General features: G+C 38.5%; 1 protein-coding gene across 1 annotated transcript in view; it reads left to right on the top strand.

The window, feature by feature from the left end:
* AKT3 (AKT serine/threonine kinase 3) overlaps positions 1-14,963 on the top strand; it is a 155,985-nt gene extending 141,022 nt beyond the window's left edge. Inside the window, exons 13-14 of the mRNA XM_075146562.1 lie at positions 8,710-8,812; positions 11,614-14,963. Coding sequence (XP_075002663.1) covers positions 8,710-8,812; positions 11,614-11,699 — 189 coding nt within the window. The 3' untranslated portion in view covers positions 11,700-14,963. The remainder of the gene's footprint in view (positions 1-8,709; positions 8,813-11,613) is intronic.
* Positions 14,964-15,698: the final 735 nt, after the last annotated feature.

The following is a 15,698-nucleotide window of genomic DNA, read 5'->3' as shown; positions in this document are numbered from 1 at the left end:
TGTCAATGATACAAACTGTTTTTTCAGTTGTTGTTGAACTGGGATTTTAAAAACGTGTGGTTGCTGGTGTGGTACTTCTCTGACAAATACCGGAATTGAAATAAGAGCCTGTATATGATGATACAAAATATGGTACTCTGAAGTTACTTGCTACGAGTGTGATTTTTCCCTGGCAGTATCATGAGGTTTCAAGAAACTCTGAAATAAATAATCAGAAGTAGTATATTAATCAGGTTACTTTATGAGCTCAACCACTGGTGGTTATGTAAGGACATTGTAGAGAAGCACTTCAAGGATAAAATCTAAAAATACAAGTTGAGGACCTTTCTGGAGCATAAAAAAACCACTACAATCGATTGGATTGCAATGTGCTAGGGGTGGGTGAGAAAGAAAAAGCTGTTACATTACTCTTGCTCTGTTGAAAAAGATTTCTTAATTATTTTACATTAGAAATGGAGCTCTCAATTCTACACTGTGTTTAACATGATATTGAGTTACGAAAATATAGATACTCTTAATTTTTAAGTGTGTGCTTTGAGTGTTTCCAAATCAACATGGCAAATGTCTTTTAGTCAAGATCTTATTCTGAGCTATTAAAATAAAAGGAGGTATTTTGCAGATATATATAGAAATAAAAATTTATATCAATTTATATAAATAAATAAAAATATATATAAACATATAAATGCAGGTATTTTGCTTTTATGCTCTTGGATATGGCTTATTGGAGTATTACAACTGGAGAAATTGTACTCATTCATTGTTTACTCTGTCCACTGTTGCTTTGAGAAACTAAATTTGCCAGTAAAAAAATCAATTGAATTTCCTCAGTTGAACAGTTAACTTCAGTGATCATAGGAATTGCTTTTGTGCAGTATTGGCACTCGAAGTGCTCTTTATGGAAAAATAACTCATGAAAATGACTTCTGACAGTATGTTTTTCTGTTTAATTAAAAAATAGTTTTGTTCCTATTACAAAGCCATTTGTCTCGTTGGTTAAAATATCCAGTTGTTCCTTCTGCACATGCAGTCTTATCAGTTCTGAAGTATGCAGAGTAAGACTGTGCTCTGAAATACAAACTTCAAACATAATAATAAGGTTAATGAACTTTCACTGAGTATGTTTATTAGAATGCTTATATGAATATTTTTGAGGTTTTGGTATTCTAAAATAACTCAGGAGGAATGTGCATCAAACAAATTTGATTTTCAAATAGATTTATTCTGTGCTTGCTTCTGTTGCTGTTTATTATTAGTAGTATAGTCTTCAGCAGTAGGGTCACTTGGTGAAATTGATAGTTGATATAATTATTTGCATAGTAAAAATATTTCACAGTATTCTTGCCTGAGGTTTATGCACCATGAAACTGTAATTTTCTGGCTACATTTCAGGAGTCTGTTTCTCTTAGCAATGAAAGAACTGAAGTTCACATTCAGAGTAATGGAAACCAAAAAATCATGTGTATGCCAAGTAGTTGCTGGGGGATAGTTTTGTGCGTGTGCACACTATGCTCCTGTGCCACTAGTTTTATCATTGTTACTAGAGGTTAAGTACATCTCTGTACTTACTAGGTTATCACTTTACTTCACGTGTGATTAGAGACACGATTATATGTCTGTAAACTTGGAGTATTTCATGCAACAACAGTAGCTCTGTCAGGTCAAATGGATCCAAATGGTCAAATAGAATTATTAGCTCTCTGATACTGCTAACTAATTAAACTAATTTGATACTACAGAATGATAATAAAATGTTGTATGGCACACTGGAGCAGAGAAGGTCGTTGCCTTTAAATGAAAAATGTATAGTAGTTAGCATTTGTGATCAGATGTATTTATTTTTGGCAGAAAAACCATGAGGGCATATGAAAGAGAGCAGCCTGTGCCAGGTTCTTCCTGTGATCGTCTCAGCCCTGATGAGTTTTTATCTCTGTGCCTGAGTATGAGAAATTGAGTAGTCTGGCAAACTCTGAAGACTTCAAAAGCCCATATACTTCTAAATAAAATATTTGTTTTATTTTTAGCTAGAATCAGGAAGCTTTTTGAAATTTCTCTGTTACTCATTTAAGAATTGTTTTAGCATATTTTTGTTTGGGTTGCAGAAATATTCTTAAGTTGTTGGATGTTCTGTCTAGGGTCTTTCACTGAACAAAAACCACATGGGCATTAATTTAAAGGTAGGAATTTGGGTGTGTCTTCAGGCTTGCAGCTTGAAGCACTCAGGTAGCCACATGTCAAAGGAGATCCAAACCTTTTAGCGAAGCCTGGCTTTCCTCCTGCATGTAATATGGATGAAAGAAGAAGAAAGAAACCGTATGGGAATTTGGGCTGAGATACATATATCTCCTTCTGATTTCTGATAATACCTCCGATTGTTCCTGAAGCAATTGGGGAGTGCTAACAAATTTATTTGTTAGTACTGGGAAGGGAGCAGGGGCAAGTGGCAGTAATGGTTAAAGCTGTGGTGTCTGACTTTGCTGCAAGTGCAGTACTTGCGAAGGCACCTCTCTCATGTGGAGGCAGCGACTTTCAGCATGAAGTCTGACAGCTGCAAGAAGCTCTTCCTTACCCTTCAGCTGTGACTACCTTTGCTTTACTTAAGACACAACAACAGCAGATGATAAAATCCCATGATTGAAGCCCTGAGTTCAGGCCTGGCAAAATCTACAATATAACTATAATCTTAAATGCACATTTAAGTACTTTTGTGTATCAGATTTTAAGGGAAAGGGCAGGAGGGAAATAGGAAAATAGGAAAATACCAACATCTGGTTTTCGGCCGTTGCTATTTGAGTCGTACTATTTTTGTACAATTATCTGCAGTGCAACAAAGCCTGTAGAAATGACCCTCGTTACTTGCTTTTGTGTTGTTGCCATGCGAAGTAGTAAAAAGATCAGAAAACTGCTAACCAGTCTGATCTTTTCATTGTGTTCCCAGTGATACTTTAAAGTACGTGGGCAGACCTAGTGGTTGATTACCACCCCTTCCCCCAGCTGCTTGAATTTACGGGGAGGAAAATATACATAAGGGTGTCTGCTTCTTAAACTTGTTGCTGTAGTCCTGAGGGTTGTGGTTTCTCTCTGTCCATTGTATCAGCATTGTACCACTTGGAAAACAGAGTTTGTCCATGGGCCTGCCTTCATGTGGATTGGTGTTGTGTGTCCTTCCACCACTGGAATCCCAGCTCTTCCTCCTCCCCCTGCCTAGGACCACCACATGCAGTGTCCTGCCAGGGTCCACGGGGTATTTCCAGCTCCTGGCCGTGCTGCGACTGCTGGCTGGGCAGCAGGCTGCCTGCTTCTGGGCTGGGTATGGGCATGAACCAGTCCCTACATGAATGCTTACTGACTGGCTTGAAGCTCAACTCAAATTACTGTCTTTTCTTCAGTGGAAACTCTAGTTTGGGGGGGATCGACAGGGATGTCTCTCTTCTGTTCAGTAAACTAGATTCAGAAATTCTGTGGGAAGTGTATATGTGCCTAGTCTTTTCTCCGTCATAGCGCATTTGCCCAGCCATTGAGAATTTTTTAGGGAAGGATGTACAGACTGACAGAGTGTGTAAACTCATCAGCTCCTGTTTCCTTTGGTAACTGAGCTAATATCAGAAAAAGGAAAAAAATATTCTTAGGAAAGGAAAATCAGTATTTTAAGACTTACATATTTTTAATTAAAATCTTGTTCTTGAGGATCTGATGTTGAAAGACTGAACTAAGGTTCTGTGTTGTTAGTATCTGTGCAGCAAGCATTTGCTATGACGGCAGCTTAAAAGATGTATAAATGAGGAACATGTATTAACAGATACACATCAGAAAATTGTAAAATTTTGAGACAAGCTTTGCTAGTGTCCTTTTAAAATGTTTTATTTTGTAAGTTAATGAATTACAGTTTATGTGATAGTATTTTTACTTGGAACGTCATTTAGTAAGTTAGCTAGTTTGTTAATACAAGTACTTTTTTTTTTTGAGTTGAGAAGTCTGTCTGTGAATTGTGACATGTTCTCAGCAGTTCCAGCTTAGCATGCTTGTGATGAAATACAAAGGCATATTTCAGTGATGTGACCCCATTCTCTTCTCACAGTATAATTTATTTTTTCCACCAGTCTGATTTGGCTAAGCTGTCTCTTGCAGTTTTGGTTCTCCAGGACAGTTTAAGGTAGATGAAGGTTTGATTTCTGGACATCAAATCATGAACACTTAATTACCAATACTTAATTAACTTTCATAGTCAGAAAGAACTGTAACATTTGACAGTTTTTGACAGATGTCAAACTTGAATAATAAACTAGATGGAAATTGTTGAAATACAGCATATGATGACAGTACAAGACATTATTGAAATACCTGTTTTGTAGTTATTTTTATAATAAATTTTCAGAATACATAAGCTGTGAGAAAAGCAGAGTTCATCTCATACATTGTAATTTATTAATAAGGAAGAGGCATACATGTTGGAATGCGGCAGTGATTTTTTTTAATTGGACAACTTGGAATGTCATACTGAAGTTGAACCGTAAGTAAGATTCAAATAGTTATTCCTTATGAATGAAACCTGAGATTGAACAACAGTGCTCACTCTCTAGTATTTATATGATACGTAAAGAATTAGTGTGTTTGGGAGTTTTGAGATTATAATCTAGTTATCTAGTTTATTTAAATGAATAATTCAGTGGGGGTGGTGTATAGCTGCTCCTCTTACTCCTTTCACGCTTTATCTCAGAGTACTGTTCAGCTGCAGTCTGGTGGTGGATGAGATTCTTACAGTAGTGTTAATTTTGAGTTCATTGGAAGGAAAATTCCCTTTAAATTAAAAGAAGGAAGATCAGGTTGATGTTCCTTAAGCATTATATCTTTCATTTGGCAGATCACAAAGTGCATCACAGTTACTTTGAAGTAGCTTCAGCCACTTCCTATACAACACCAAGACAAATGATTCCTGTCAGATTATCTTTGAGCAAATAATGTTACATATTTTCTCTCATACTGAAGTATTTGTGTAGCTGTTCACTAAGCATGAGAAAGCTCAAGGTGTAGGATGCAGCCTGTCTGCTCATCTCTGTGTGACTGTCACGGTCAGGTACTGTACCTGCCCCTTTCCTTCCCCGGAGAGATGGGTGGCAAGTTTCCCAGGTCTTGAACTGTGGAAAAACAGTGGTGTTTCTCTCACACTGCTCTCGATGGATGCCAAATGGAAATGCCATTCACTAGAGATAATAAAGACACTAAGAATTTGATACTGCTGCTGCTGTCATTTCTAACACCAAGCCTTGGAAATGGCCGGGGCAGATTCAGCTTGACAGATGGGTGTGAAATTGGATTTTGTCTTGAACATCAACTCTTACAGTCAGTGAACTCACACAGAGTTTAGACTTTTATTTCTTTGTTTGTACACACACATGCGCACACACGTGTGTGTGTAACGCATGAACAGAGAAAATCTGTATTTCTGGTCCTTAGAGTAAATTGCTGGGTGCTGAACGTGCAGTCTCCTGTCTGGTTTGAGTGTGTTCTGCCTGAATTTGCACAAAACCACTAGAGAAGGAAAATTGTCCCATACTAAAGCTTGGCAGCTGGGACTGAGCAGTGTGATTTTCACACAGACTGACAAAGCCTGTGCTTAACAAAAGCTTATTTTCCTCCTTTTGGACGCAGGTTGCTGGGTGTGCCTTGCAGTGCTCACATTACTCTTGGACTTTTAACTCCTCAGGTCAGAAGTGGGGAAAAGCTGTGGCGATAGCAGCTGGATACCATTTCCTTGTGGCACTAAACATGAAATGCTGCTGGGTGTAGAGAGGCATCTTCATGTTGTGATCATCAGAGCTGTAGTTAATGTTGGGTGTTTTGTTCTTTGTCATTGAGCCTCAGCCTCAGTCTCCCTTGGGATGTATGGAGAAGCTTCTGAGTTCTTATTCAGGCTCTGTGTCAATCTAAGTGGTTATCTCTGCAGCAGTTGCAGCTTATTTATCTTTCTAACGGTGTCGTTGCAGCTGAAATTTGCGGAGATTTTGCTTTCTGTTTTAAAATAAAATCTGACAATTAATGAACAAAGGTGGCACCTCTCCAGAAAGATGATTGCCAAGTTTCTGTAGCGTGGCCTGGCGTGTTGGAGACATGGCTTACAAAATCTGTCTCGAATGGCTCTGTCTCCAGTCTCCTGAATGTGGTGTTGAAGTACCGCGTCCCTCTGCGTACACTTGCACGCATCATTTATGCTATACTCTGTGCTTCTGCTTTGTCTGAAAGATTGTTAGGAAAGGATTTCTTACTGCATTTCTCTCATTTTCTTCTGGAGGCGATGCGTGAGCTCCGTGTGCCGGTTCCTCATTTCTTGACAAGAATTCTGCAGGAACCAGTAAATTATTTTAGAGGTTCTCCCATTAGAATTGGGAGTGTGTCTTGCAAGTATGCCAACAATTATATGAAGGTCAGAGAAATAATTTACTTGGGGAAGGGGGAGGTGTGCCTTTGGTGGCAGATCAGTCTGCAGTGGGATGTCCACGAGGCTTTAGCTGCAGTTGGTTTGCTGTCGGTGGGGTAGAGCAGGTTGAAAGGAGTGATCCCCAGTTCTGGGTGTCCTCACAGCCGTGCTGGTGGAAATGATGCTGTGAGGGAAGGAGGCAAAGTGTATGGAAAGAATTAAGAAACCTTCCTGCTGCTCTCTGTTGAGTTGTATCTGTGCGTCTTAATCTCAGCTGCCATTTCCTCTTTCCCATAGGCTGTAGGGGATGGTTGGTGTATGTGAGGGTATAGCTTGTATAAATACCAGCGTAAGCTGTTGTGGAGAGCCACATGCCTGCATGGTTTGTTTTTGCAGTCACTGAAGTTTCCGACTGCTTTTAATGTCCAGAATATGACAGGTACTGCTGTAAGACGGATGAATCTCAAAACACCAGTGACATAAATTTGCATTGGGTTCCTCCCTTCTGGTTACAGCCTGGAGTTTTGTGTGTTTTACTTGTTTCACCTCCCCAGATAGCTAAACTTCTGGCATAACTGGAAGTTTCATCAGCTGACTTACTGGATGTTATTGATAAACCGTTTTCTATTAAGCCTAGCTACTGAGCATCGAATTGGAGCACCAACTTCTTCCCGTCACCCATGATTGATCAATTTTGTTCTAATGGTGTTTTTCATACCTGATTGAAATTATTATTGTAATTATTTGTTCCTTAGGAGTCATTTAATACTGTTCTTCTCTTCCTAAAATGAAGTTCTCAAAGTATTTTCATAACCATTGCTACGTCAGAAGGTGGAGAGAACAAGGGGGTGATCTAAAGTTGTAGTGAGGCCTGTTCATTTCAGTGGATGAAAAAAAAGAAGGAAAAAACCCCTGACTAAACCAGTAATTAGCCAGTAACTTTTTGAGGAAGACACTTGTCAGCTAATGCATTATCTTTTTCCTCTCCAGTTGCAGATCCATATGTTGCTATATATTATGGTCTTACCCTGCCCATCCTTTTGTTTTTCATTCACTACTTTGACCTAAATCACAGTTGTTAAAGACTGCAGAGTGAGCATTTTCTCCTTCGCTTCACATGGTAGTTGTAGCATGAAAGGTCTCTGGTTTACTTCATAGTAAGAGTGGTTTGTTCTACTGGAGATGTGTATTGCACCATTGGAAAGACATTGTTTCTTGTCCTTGACTTGAGAAACAAGAAAATTTTTCTTAAGCTTGTATTTTCATATGAAAAGTTCTAGTTCTTGTGAAATGGCATTTTCTATTTCTGATCTGGAAAAATGATCCCAATTGGGAAAGTAGTAAAATTGTTATAATAACCTGTTATCTAATGGATTTTTTTCATACTGAATTTATGTAATGTTTAGTTCAGTTGCTGAGAACTGTGAAAGTGTCTTTTAAAAGGATGTGCAGTGGTGGTCACTTGGCCTTGAGTGCATTACTTGGCTTCATGTAATCTTCTTTTTCCTTTTTTTTTGACTTTTTGAGTGTTCTTCTCTGAGACAGAAAAATGAGAAAAGTGGCAGTCTGGAATGTTCCACTGCGGTAACTCTGTGCTTAGGAATTGTGTGGCTGCTTTGCAGGGGGTACATACAACTTTGGAAATCTGTTTTAATAGTGCAGAATTGATTGGAATGGCCAGGACGCATACAAAAATAATTTTCATAAAAGTGCAGGAATTGGTACAATAGAACAGAATACTTTGTTTTTAAACACTGGATGTAAATGGATTTATACCCGGAAGATTCTTGTGACATTGAGTTTATATATGTTAGCTCCTTAAGCATTTATCGTACAATGCCCAAAACCTTTACCTCAAATACCCCTCTGCTGTTGTATGTTTTCCATTCAGCATTCCGGTGTGGTTCTCATATTGCAAGGTACAGTGAAGGTATCTTTCTACACCTAACACGGCTTTCACATTACCAGCTCTCAGTGTAATATAGCCTCTGTGAGAGGAAAACATGAAAAGAACTGGGTGGCAGTTTTCAACATGGATTTGGAAACAAGTCATGTGAGAGTGATACTTGGAGTTTAGCCGTGTTGCGCTGTTGGCTAGATTCTGAACTAGTAGTTTTGGGATTGACTCTAATGGCTTCTGTCTCTTACTAGAAGTTAGAGACTCAGCTGCCTCTCCACAGACCTACTCATTTGATTTGGGGTGTAGGGAAAAAGAACAACTTACTCGTTTTCCTGGTAGCAATTTGGCTGGCTTCAGGTAGAGTAATTTCATTTTGTTTCTTGGTCCCTTTCAGCTTGTACCTCCTTTTAAACCTCAAGTGACATCTGAGACAGACACCAGGTATTTTGATGAAGAATTTACAGCTCAGACTATTACAATAACACCGCCTGAAAAATGTAAGTCGGAAATAATGCATAAGCATAACTTAAAAATAATCAGTTTATAATGAAGCACTCTGTAAGGTTTTTTCTGTTTGAATGGAAAAGCTATTCTCACCGTTACGGTAAAAATCTTCATGTGGAAGTGTGTACGAGTAACTCTCAATGACAGTGTTCTTTTAAAGAAGGAGTAATTACAAAGCTTAGAATATTAGATCACTCTGGGTTGAGTTTTGGGTTTTTTTTTCTTTTTAAATAAGGGAAAACAGCAGCTTTAAATGTTTCCTGGTTGGCAGTTAAAGTCCCAGTTCAGCAAAGTACTTGGAACACGGACCCTGCTTTAAGCGTGTGGACACTGCTAGTGGCTTCAGTGGGTTGTCTAGGTTTAGTGAGTTAGGCATATTTTAAAATACTTTGAAGACCAGAAGAAAAAAAAAAAAAAGACCTGCCAGAGATAAGTGGATGTCTCTTGTGTAGATATCAATTACTGGAAAATGAAATTTCCGGTCAAGTCCTGTGCTTCAGAAGAGCTCTGAAAGAAGTTATTAATATAGATATAATCACTACACTGGGCCTTGCACAGACTTTCTTTGTTGAGTGAACGTAATTTTACCACAGTTTGTATTTTTGTCATCCTCTGCTATACACACAAGAATCATGACCTGATCGGCCACGCTAGGGCTTAACAGAGTTCCTTACCAAGCCAATTAAAATCTTGCTGCTGAGTTCTTGAATGAATTTCTTTTCTAAGTGAGATAATTTTTTTTTTTAAGTCGGGGATGGGGAAGGAGGATCACAAAGGTAGACAATAAAGGCTATAGTTAAGGTTGATTACCTGTTTATAGAGCTAGCTCATTTTTTGGTGTTTTAGGATTCCCAGGTTTAGCTGCAGTTTTCTGTTGGTATACAGACCTGGAGTATTTTCTGGATTTTGCATTTGTAGTGTTTGAACAGTCATTTAAGTGATTTTAAGTCTTCCTGCTGTGAAAGAAAAATAACCCTTTCTTCTCCCGTCTTTCTTGAGAAGAATTTGGTCACATTTGTAATTCGAACAAATTTTGCTAAAATTCGCATTAACTTGGAGTCTGTTGATTCAATATCATAAAGTCATGATCTCTTGAAACTCCACACATGCAATGCGAATGGTAATTTATCCATCGAAGGTTGAAGCAATACAAAATGTGTGGATGCTACCAAGGCTTCAGCTTTAAATTTATTGAGTTCAGAGCAGGTGATCAGTACCAGTGCAAGGAAAAGACCTACCTACCTAAAGTACCTATCTTGGCCTCTGGTAGTGGTGTGGCTGCTGCAGCATGAAGCTTAGCACAGGCTGCAACCCCACCCCAGTCGTAAGAATAATAAAATGGGGGTGATGACCAGCAGCCGTGTAGAGATCAGCTGCGGCGTTGCTGACGTGGGAAGCCCTCCCAGAGAGCTGGCAGGGCTGCCTCACCTGAGGCTGCGGTAAGTAGCATCGCCAGCAGCACAAAGGTGAATTTTCTCTTGTGCCAGGTAGATCTGGAAAACTGCTGCCATTTTTAGTGAACTGCAGTGGTTCAAGGACCACATGGGGTTTTCCCTTTTCTGGGTATTGCAACAGGAAATTATTTTTAATTATTTTTCTTTTAAAATCTACATTGTATTATCTACAGTATGGTATCACCTCTACCTGATGTGATTATGCAAATGGGGGTTAAAATGCATTTTAGGGATGGAAGGTTGGTAACTGTGTATTACCAACTGTGTTGGTAACTGTGTAGTTACTGCTGAACTAAAGATCTTTTATAGTTACAGAAATAATTTCATAACATTTAGGCCAGTTATTTGTATATCAAAGTTTTACAAATCATGCTAAGTGAATATTGAAACTATATTTTGTATCTACGGTAATCAAACTGACAGCAAAACAAAGAAGCTCTGTACGTTAACCTAATTTAAATTGACAGTGTAAAAGGGAGATTGTATTCAAAGTTACAGAACTGAGAGACACTGTTTAAGTCAAGCAGCCTAATGATAGCAATGGTTCAAACCTGCATTAACGCTTAAGTTGTTATATATAGAATATATGAAGATACAAAAGATACATAATTCTGAAAGGTGCATATAAATACATCGTTAGAATTACAGTTTCAACAGGGGTCTTTAAGGATAAGCACTGTTAAAAAATCCATGGGAGAATGTAGATCCAAATTCTCAGAGTTAGGCAACATCTGGTGCCTGGTTTCCATTGGCACTGCAGGAATTATGTAAATAAAAATATTTATGAATTTGGCTTAGTCCATGTTTCCTCTGATCCCAGTAAATACTGTAAAAATAAATAGTTTACTAAAAAATAATATGTAAGAATTGAAACACATAGAACCTGCATGAATTGTTCATTTTTAGCTGCTTTTCTTTTTAGTCCCCTGCGAAATGGAGGATATCTACAGTAAGATGATAATTTCCTGAACTCAGCTTAAGAAACAATGAAAACTGGCTGCTTCAATAGGCAATCGGCTTCTGTGCTACCAGAAGCTAGATGTGCTGGCATGTTTTGATTAGCCTAGAATGGGTAGTAATGATTGAAATTCTCAGGTGATAGTCATAATAAAACAAACCAACCAACCAACCCACCCTGAAATAAATGGTGACTTATTACAAAGCTATCCTTTCAGTGAGCATCATGCTACTGTATGAGCATAAGCTTACGTGGGTAAAGTCTTACTTTAACTTGAGCCTCTAACTTCAGCATTGAACCCTGAAAGACGTACTGCATATCAGGTGAATAATAAAATTTTGTTGCAAGTATAATGACGTTTTGAACTTCTCCCTTAATACAGATGATGAAGATGGTATGGACTGCATGGACAATGAGAGGCGGCCACATTTCCCCCAGTTTTCCTACTCTGCAAGTGGACGAGAATAACATTTTTGTTCTGCTGCTTCACTGTCATCTTAGGTTTATCACTGAAAATGATTCCTGAACATCACCACCAGTACTAGATACTATCTAAGATAGCAGGGGCACTTTCAGAGACCATTCCAAATTGAACAAGTTTCTTTCCCAGATCTACCTAAAATCCATTTTGGTTTTGCATGAAATACGAGATTTTCTCTACTACGCTCTCCTGCTGTTGCTGCTGCCCACAGTCTCAGTATAATAGCAACGTCAAGAAGTTACTAACAGTTTCTTTGAAGGTAGATGACTTGACTTCAGCATTGTACACTTTGTGCACAAGTAGTCATCTATTTTTCCTCACAGTGGAGGCTAAACAAAAAACATGTTGGTCCAGCTTATCTTCTTCCAGAAGATGAATCAAAATTGTAATTAGTCTAAAAAGACTAGTCTATAACATTTTCTTGCATCTGTTTGTGCTGGTTAGAACAAGGAAACATAGGGGTGGTGATGTACATATGCAAGGTTTTTGTTAGGCATATCATTACTTGAAGCAGGTCTCTGTCATTAACATCTGGCTGGATTTTGTTTGAGAGAAGGACTTAAACTGTTGATATATATAAATATATATATATATTATTTTTTAATTACTGTTGGATACTACAGAAGAAGCAGAAGGGCTGGGCTCACCCAGCCTGCCACTTAGAACTTCCAGGTTCATGTGCAATCATGGAGAATCGAACATTATACATGCAAGAAATGAAGGCATAAAAGCAGCAGTTGAAGTTGTTTAAGGGGTCTTATAATTTGCACCAGATAACATCTTTCTCATGCTTTTGTTTTTCTTTCATGATATACATCACCTGTGATGGCTGAAGAATGTAGACAGGCATAATGGTATTGCTTTTCACCAAAATGTGTGCACCAAGGTAAACAGGTGTTTGCCTTACTCATTTTTATTTTGAGTTTGTGAATTAGCTTTTTCTCCAGGTGTTTAACTCTGAATATTCTTTTTCTTCTTTTTTTTTGTTTTTCTTTTTTTTTTTTTTTGTGTTATACTGCGGTAGTATTTATTTTTAGAGATAAGGATTGTATGTGTCATGTTTGCAAATGCTGCTACATCTTAGATAGAACAGGCTTATAGCAGTTAATTTTGTAATATATGGAAGGACTGTACAAGCTGAAGGGAATAATGCACTTTTCTCCCATGTGGAAATTTTAACAAGGCTCTGAAATTGTACATACTGCTTAGAACCAGATTTTTGTGAATGAAATACAGTCTTTTAATTGTTTGGCAATGGAGGTGAGGAATTCCAACTTCATGTGCCAAAGGGTTAAAAACAAACAGACAAAAAAGCTACATCTTGTGCTCCATTGAGGATAAACGTAATGTGCCTGACAGCACAATAGAAAATTTCTGTTCTATATGAAGGAATTGCATTTGAACAACGAGACCACAGCGATTACAAGAAAAGCACTTTATTTTAATAATTAAAATAGTAAATTCTGGGATCAGCCATTCTCAAGTAAGGTTTGCCCTCAACCAAAAGACTCCCGAAACCCAGCATGTTACATGTAACCGTGGTACCTGATTGACTGAATTTAAAACATCACGAGAAACGCTCCACTGATAGGAAAACGTCTTTCCATTTCCGAAGATCTGTATCTAACAGAACGTGTGCATAAACTTTAGCTTTGATCTTCAGCAATGATAATCTTAATAATAAACCCTTTGGTGCTAGGAGTGGGGACATCACGCCGTGCAGGGATAGTGCGCACGTGCCCTTGCTGATGACATCTGAAAACCCTGACTCCATGGGATTATCATTTGAAGTATCTCTGCGTTCGGGTCTTGTTAGCTCCCACGAAGACTGTGATATCGCAGAGTATTACTGGTTGCGCTGTGTGAATGAGTAGGTGAGTCTGAAAGGAGAGATGTTCCTACGCGGATGCCTTAGCCTCTTGATGTGGAAAGTCGAGTGCCCTAGCATGAAGCCCACTGCTGGCAGTGCATGTGCTGGGACGGTCAAGGGGTGGATGGGCATTTTAGCAAGGCAGCTAAAGACGCAGACTAATTTAGACAATTTCTCACCTTTTGTGTTTTATCTTTAGTAATGGATGGATAATCAGTCAGAAATATATCATGATGTATATTCTAACTACATAGGATCTCATTCTGTCACCTTGTAACACTAAACACGTGTAGAGATTATCCCTCTACAGAGGGAGAGGAGCACAGCAAATGCGTTGCAGGCCTGTTCTGCACTGGTAGCGTAGAGGTGTGAGCGAGCGACTGAAATAACCGAGTACTTAATAGACGGGCATTAATTAGTTCTCTGCAAAGGCCTCGTACTTACAGACTAAAACTATGGTGATTCAAAATCTGTGTTATCTGCCTGTGTTTTTTCCCCTGTTTTCAGCTTGTAATAGCAATAAGTTTCTTGACACAGGGCACCTCTAGCTAATGACCGACTGGCGCCGTGCCTCTGGCCAGCCCTTCCTCGCGTGCAGAAGAAACCCTGTGGTTAGCTCGTCGCCTAGCTAGTTAGAATGCGGTCAGTGAATTATTCGAAAACCTTTTAAGACTTCACTCTGCATTGTATTGTCTGCCTTCCAAAACATCGCTGATCAAGTTTATGCTACAGAGAGAGTCAGCGGCCACTTCGTGCTGCCCGGGGGTGGGGGATTCTCTCTTACCAGTGTTAGAAAGATGACAGGCAAACGGGCGAGCGGTGCCGAGAGAAGCTTCAGAAGCTCTTCTTTTGCTGTTCGCAGTTGTGGTTGGATTTGGACAGGAGGTGGTGGCTGGTTGCCTGGGCGAGCCTTTCGAGCACAGTACATTTCAGGCTTTGACTCCAGCTTGTACTGACTTCCATGACATACAGTATGCCCTCTTGTACTGCAGCCATCTCGGAGGAAATAGGTCATTTCTGTTTGGATTTTGGCAGTTTTGCACACAGCTTCGCTTTCCACACTAATCCATCTTCCAGTACATTCCTGTTGCTTAAAGAACGTTTATTCCAGTATTGTTTTACGTTTTTTTCCATCTTTACTTGCGGCTTCTTAAAGCTGACTGTTCTTGCAGGGGCCATGTGCTTCTCCTAGAGTACAAAAGTAAGGTCTTTCCTTACTAACTGCAGGGTCTATATATTACACCTCAATGTACACACTTTGCTGCTACTGTTTGTACTGTCTACAGTAGAATTTCTTTATCTTGCTCCTGGTAGTGCATTACAGGCAAGCATGAAATGTAAAGTATTTATTTAAATAAAAACCTCTAAATTGGTAATTGAATTACCTCCCTGTAGCTTTAGAGTTTGTGACATTTCTTGACCTTGCTAGTTCTTTCATTAGATCCATGCAAGATCTAGTCATATGGTTAAGGATATTACGCAGACACGACTATGAACCCAAGAAACCGTATTACTGTTGGTCATACTTAAACTGTTTATTTCCTTAAGTATATGACCCACAAGGATGTGAAATAACTACAAGAAACTGTTTTTGTACACTGTACATCCTTAGTATTTTTACACGTATATGATAGGGATGCACATTATTTTCCTTCGTACAGACAGCTTAAATAAAGCACTATGTCAATCTGCTACTTCTGTGTTTTTTAATGCTAATTTGTTCTGGAGGTTTGTAAATATATATATATATGTTCAAGCTTGCCACAAAGGACGTATTTTTTTATATCTGCACATTACTATTAAATATCTTAGAGGATAAAATTCCTAAGTTGTTCTGTGTCAGAGAAAGAAAAACTGAAATGAGAAGGCTATATTGCAGATTACAAAAGATTTCTCAAGTTTTGGGTTAAATATTTACTTCATATTTTAAAGTAATTTTATATAGGTTAGATGTTTCAATCCTGAAATGCACAAAGAATTTACTTAATTTCTTCTTACAAGAAAATGTACATCGTTATTTTTTTATCACTGTATATATAATGATCTGTGCATGTTTAGTTACAAGTTTTATTTGCTGTGAAGTCCTAGTGATAACTGTAACTCGCTGTGACGTATT

This window comes from Calonectris borealis, chromosome 3 (genome assembly GCF_964195595.1).
Source record: "Calonectris borealis chromosome 3, bCalBor7.hap1.2, whole genome shotgun sequence".
NCBI classification, from domain to species: Eukaryota; Metazoa; Chordata; class Aves; order Procellariiformes; family Procellariidae; genus Calonectris; species Calonectris borealis.
This window is presented reverse-complemented; position numbering and strand designations above follow the sequence as displayed.